The sequence below is a fragment of the Microtus ochrogaster genome, unplaced genomic scaffold, assembly GCF_000317375.1.
Source record: "Microtus ochrogaster isolate Prairie Vole_2 unplaced genomic scaffold, MicOch1.0 UNK14, whole genome shotgun sequence".
In the NCBI taxonomy this organism is placed as follows: domain Eukaryota; kingdom Metazoa; phylum Chordata; class Mammalia; order Rodentia; family Cricetidae; genus Microtus; species Microtus ochrogaster.
In genome coordinates this window covers 392,032-397,902 of record NW_004949112.1, presented here as the reverse complement: position 1 = coordinate 397,902, position 5,871 = coordinate 392,032, and the positions used below count along the sequence as shown (strand labels likewise).

The following is a 5,871-nucleotide window of genomic DNA, read 5'->3' as shown; positions in this document are numbered from 1 at the left end:
TGAAGTCAATCTCCCAATGAGTTCCGGGGCGATGCCCCCGTACCCGGACCCCTGACCCCAACTTGGTCTTTCCTGCATTAACTTGTGCACAGGCCTTGCATTTATTTGCCACAGTTTGTAAAATGTCATCTCTCCCTAGCAGATAATAAATATTTTTTTTCTCGGTCTAAGAGGGCCCTCATCTTTTTGGGGCTGAGGTGAGTCAGCTTGTGTAAATCTCCTTTATAGGCTTGATGGGCTTATTTTTGTATGTCCATCTCCCTCTCTCAGGATGATAGGTGCCCCCCAGCTTTTTCAGTAAGTCTATGTCCTCCTTGCTATATGGGAGGGGGCAACATGGGATCGATTGGGTTTTTCCTGGGGCTACGGGAAAGGCTTGGGAGGAGGATAACATTCCTCTGAGCGTTACCTCCCCGGCAGTTGTATCTGCCAGCCGGTTGCCTCGAGTCTCTGGGCTGTTTTCTTTCTGATGTCCAGGGCAATGGATAATACTCAGTTTTTGAGGCAAAAACAGTGCCTTAAGTAAGGCTAGGATCTCGGACTTATTTTTAATCTCTTTGTCTTTTGAGGTCAGCAAGCCCCGTCTCCGATAGATTTCCCCATGGATGTGGGCTGTGGCAAAGGCATACCGGCTGTCCGTGTAAACATTGAGCTTCTTACCTTCTGCCATCCTTAGTGTCTGGGTCAGAGTGATGAGCTCTGCTCTCTGAGCCGAGGTCCCTGATGGGAGAGCCTTGGCCCAGATTACCTCCGTCTCGGTGGTCACCGCTGCTCCGGCTCTCCTTTCCCCGTTTTTCAGAAAACTGCTCCCATCCGTATACCAGGTAAAGTCGGCGTCCCAGAGGGGCTGGTCTGTCAGGTCCGGTCTGGTCCCGTGCATTTCCACAAGGATTTGGAGACATCATGATGCTCAGCCTCCTCCGGCAGGGGGAGCAGGGTTGCCGGGTTTAGGGTAACTGCTGGGCCGAAATGGACCCGGTCGGTGTCCAGCAGCATGGCTTGATAGTGAGTCATGCGAGCGTTAGAGAGCCAGCGGTCTGGAGGCTGTTTAACCAGAGCTTCCACCGCATGAGGTGCTAGGATAGTCAGTGGCTGTCCCAGAGTTAATTTGCCAGCGTCCTTTGTCAGGACCGCTATGGCAGCTACCATCCTCAGACAAGGGGGCCATCCGAGGCCACCGGGTCGAGCTTCTTTGAGAGATATGCCACGGGGTGCCTCCAGGGGCCCAGCCTCTGGGTCAAGACCCCCTTGGCATAACCTTGGCATAACCCTGCCATAACAGTTCAAAGGGCTTAGTCAAATCAGGGAGGCCCAAGGCGGGAGAGATCAGCAGGGCCTCTTTGATGTTTTTGTAGGCCTTTTGTTGGGCCTCTCCCCAGGTGAAGAGGGTCCCTTGTTTAGTGAGTGGATACAGGGGTGCTGCCATTTCTGCAAAACCTGGGATCCAGAGGCGACAGAATCCTGCCATCCCCAGGAATTCCCGCAGCTGTCGGGGGCTCTGGGGGACGGGAATACTCATAATTGTCTGTTTGCAGGCCTCAGTCAGCCGTCTCTGCCCATCTCTTATTTGGTAGCCCAAGTAGGTAACTTGCCTTTGACAGATTTGAGCCTTCTTTGCAGATGCCCGATATCCTAGGCTCCCCAGGGTTTGCAAGAGAGCTTTGGTGCCTTTCCTGCAGTCCTCCTCTGAGGTGGCTGCCAATAAGAGGTTGTAAACCCACTTATTGACTTCCCTTAGGTCTTGCACTGGGTGGTAATCCCCCGTCCCTGGCTTTTTTTTTTTCTGGGAGGAGGGGAGTGTTCCAGGGAGACTGGCAGGGAACCAATATCCCCTGGTCCAATAATCTCATATGGGGACGAATTCCTTGGTAGGCCTCATGGGACATAGGGTACTGCTTGATTGATATAGGAGTTGCCGTGGCCTTCAGTGGGATCATTAGCGGTGCCTGCTGCATGGCCAGTTCCATATCCCCTGTCTCTGCCCATGCATATGGGAATTTCTCCAACCAGTAGGTCATCATCAGATTTTGGGTTTTTTCATGCTCATACAGTCTGTATTCATCTTCTAGATTAAGAGTTGACACATGTAAAGGTTGACCTTGGGGCCCAGTAATGCATGCCCCCGTCCCCTCAAAATATATCTGTGCCCACAGTTTGGTGAGCAAGTCTCTCCCTAGTAAGGGGTACGGGCAGTCAGGAACATGCAAGAAGGTGTGAGTCACCTTACCGGTTGCCAGCTGTACTTTTCGGTCCGTCGTCCATCGGTATCTTCTTCCTCCAGTGGCCCCCTGGACCCAGGCTGATTTATCATTTAAGGGTCCCGGGGCATGGGTTAGCACCGAATGTTGGGCCCCGGTGTCTACCAGAAAGGTGACGGGTTGCCCCCCAACATCATGGGTTATCCTGGGCTCAGGGGGGGGGGTCTTGACCCCGACTTCCCTAGTCCTCCAAGGTCAGCAAGGAACCCTGGGGTTCTGGCTTCCTTGGTCCCCTCGGTCTCTTAGGACAATTTTTAATCCAATGTCCTTTTTCTTTGCAGTAGGCACGTTGGTCTTTGTCCACTCGGGGGCCTCTTCGGTCTTTTCCCTGCCTATCCTGTCTCTGTCCTGAAACTACGGTGGCCAGCAATTTACTAATTTCCTTGTTTCTCTTGCGATCCCTCCTGTTTTCTCTTTTCTTGGCCTCCTTTCTAAGCCTCTCGTCTCTTTCCTCCTGAGTTTCTTGCTTATTGAAAATCCGCTCTGCTTCCTTCAGCAAACCCTGGAGTGAACTCTCTTTAAGATTATCAAGCTGCTCAAGTTTCTTTCTGATATCTGGGGCTGACTGCCATACGAAGGATATAGAAATGCTAGTGGCCTGTCCAGGCTCCTCAGGATCATAAGGGGTATACATTCTATATGCTTTCTTAAGCCTCTCTAAAAATGCTGAGGGTGTCTCCTCATTCCCTTGTATCACTTGCTTTACCTGAGACAAATTAGTGGGGCGGTGTGCTGTCCCTTGGAGACCCACTATGAGCAACTGGCGGTAAAGACATAGGTGTCCCCTACCTGCGTCCGTGGTAAAGTCCCAATTAGGGCGGGTCAAGGGAAAAGCCGCATCAATCTCGTTCGGGCAGACAGGGTGTCTTTCTCGGTATTCACCGTTCCTCCCCCAGCCCAGCCACAGGTGTCTCTATCTCGTTTTGGCAGCTTCTAAACTGCCCTTTGTTAAAACCCTGAATATTCAGTACAAGCCTTGCAAAATGGTGTTACCGGTGCTAAGTTGTTTAACAAGCTGGGCGGGGGTCTTTCACTATAATGAGGTCTGGTGCCCTCTTCTGGCCTGTAGACATACACACAGATAGAATATTGTATACATAATAAATAAATAATATTTTAAAAAAAGAAAAACATTAAAGAAGAAATAAGTGGGGGAATTCAGCCTGTTTCTATTTCATCATCTTCAAGGTATCTTCTCCAGGCCTGTTTCTATTGACTGATTTTTCTCTTTGCTCTATGAGTCACATTCTGGTTTATATGTGTAATAATTTCTTACTGTAGTCTGTACATGATTATTGTCACATAGTTGAATATCTAAAATTTTTCCTTGAAAGAATTTTTAGATTCCAGTGTGGCTTGTGCTTAAGTTACTTACCTATTAGAAATGAATTTGGGCCTGGTTTCATTGCTGAATTGGGTTAGTTTAAGCCCTTTACTCTAGGGATAATTTCACTTTTCTTTGTGGTCTGCTCCAGATTAGGTGTGAAACCAATCCTCATAGCCCCATGTATGAGGAACTGCTCAGTTCACCACTCAGTGTTGCTTAGCCCAGGAGTACAAGACATTATTCAGCAACTGCTTTAATCTGTGCAAATTTGGGAACTCTTTCTCTGCCTGGCTCCCTGTCTCTGGTACTCTGCCATACAGGTTCCAGGTACTAAAGTCTGCTTGAACTTGGTCTCATCTCTGCTTGAATGTCCCTTGATGTTCCTTATTCCAGAATGTGGTATGGGAAGAAATTGGAGCTGTCTAGTAAGAATTATGTGATTTGTTTCCCTTCTTTTGGGAGCCCCAGCTTTTCATTGCCTTTTTCCCAAAGTCTGAAAACATATTTCACATATTTTGGCCAATTTTCTAGTCATTTATCAGTTCTGGTACCAGGTGTTCTTTGTGATGGAAACAGAGATCATAGATGGCTTTAAAAGTTTTTGTCTGTATGTTGTTTATATACTGTTATATATCAGCTTCCAAGTACATCAATAACATCTTCATGATCTCAGGAACTGTCAGTTGGGATAGATTCCTATTGACTGATGGGCATCCATCCACCCTTCCCACTCAAAGACACCATTTCAGAGGTGTCCGTATTTTCAAATAAATGATGGCCATATGTCTAACTTCCGGAATCGCTTAATCAGAATCAGTGTGCTAAGAACATTCTTTACAACAATGTTGGCAGGTGGGAGAGGAGACACAGTATAACAGGTCACTCAGAAGTGACACTGGTTTTCCTGTTCCTGCGCTTATCAGTAGGATCCCAGGGATGCTTGCCACAAATGTTTTCTTCTAATCCCCTTGCCACCCATGACTATCACAACTATTATTCAAATTTTCCAGTTGAGCCACCTGAAGCTCCGAGTGGGTCAGAAATCAATAACTAGAGCCAGAACTGCCACGCTCCAATACCTCCTGCTTACTTTACCCTGGAATTTTCTGGAAAATTCTAGAACATTTTCATTTCTGGGCTTTAATGGAATTGTTTCCCATTTTCCAAAACAGGTACAGATATTTTCAAGTTCTATAATTTTTTTGGTCATTTTATTTCTGGCTTTGCATTTTGAAAATATTTTTAACTTTAGGTTTTTAACTTAGTAGTGATAGCCACCTTTCCCATGCTGCATGCTATTTCTTTAAGACAGATTCTTTGATTTAATGCCCTCAGTAGAACTACCGAGACAAAGAGATGCCTATATACTTTGTAAAATAGAATAAAATTCTCATGTAGTTTATCAACAATGCCTCAGAATTCTAGCAACTCTATGGGACATTATTTTTTAGTTGCTATCTTTGGGTGAGGCAAAGTTTCAAGAGGTCTAGTGGTGGAATTTGAGGTACAATGACATATGGGCAGAGGAGATATTTTTGGGAGCAATCCCTTTCCTGTACCTCTCAAATCCCTCACAGACCCCCCTCTCTCCTCAGGCCAGCCCCTCCTGCATATGTTGAGGGGGGAATGGGCTTGGGGCACCACTGCCAGGATCCGGCTGATCTATGTTCTTGCCTGACACTCGGCAGCTGTCGTGGAGGCGTGGGCTGCAGGCGCTGTTCCCCATGGGCCGTGTGCAGGCCTCAGGCCGGGGAGCCTTTCCCGCCTAATCCAAGGGGCACTGGCAGCAGGGAGGGAGACAGCTGGGTGTAACTGATCTGCAAAGGGATGGAATGGTGCAGGCCTCCCATTGCTGAGCTGGGCTGTCTGCAGGCTGCCCACCCCAGCCCTGAGCTTTTAACCCTTCCTTCGCTTTCTTTTCTCTCCACTCCATCCTGGGAGTTGATGCCATCCTCTTCAGAAATGTTCTAGGGAGGCCCTCAAGGAGCTGACTTCCATGGCTAGGTCTGCAAAATACTCATCCGGATAGTAACCCATTTACATTTACCTGTGCAGAAAACAGTGGAGCGGGACCTACTGGAGAGCTCTCTGTCTTAGGAAGAAAGGTTCCCCGAAGCCCCATGGCTGACCAGCAATAGAGGCTGTGGCCAGAGCAGAGAGGATGTGCTGGGTGGGTGGAAGATTCCACAGTGGAGGTGTGTGCTAACACCAGGGCTGGGGGGCTCTTTCTCCACAGTGTAGGTGTGTGCTAACACCAGGTCTGGGGGCTCTTTCTCCACAGTGTAG

At 48.2% G+C, this 5,871-nt stretch overlaps 1 protein-coding gene across 1 annotated transcript; it reads right to left on the bottom strand.

The window, feature by feature from the left end:
- Positions 1-202: 202 nt before the first annotated feature.
- LOC101998829 lies at positions 203-5,311 on the bottom strand. Its single transcript, XM_026789063.1, is given in 7 exon segments — positions 203-903; positions 906-1,172; positions 1,175-1,277; positions 1,280-1,783; positions 1,785-2,420; positions 2,422-3,124; positions 5,265-5,311. Coding segments are annotated over 7 exon segments (2,961 nt in total).
- Between the last annotated feature and the right edge of the window lie 560 nt (positions 5,312-5,871).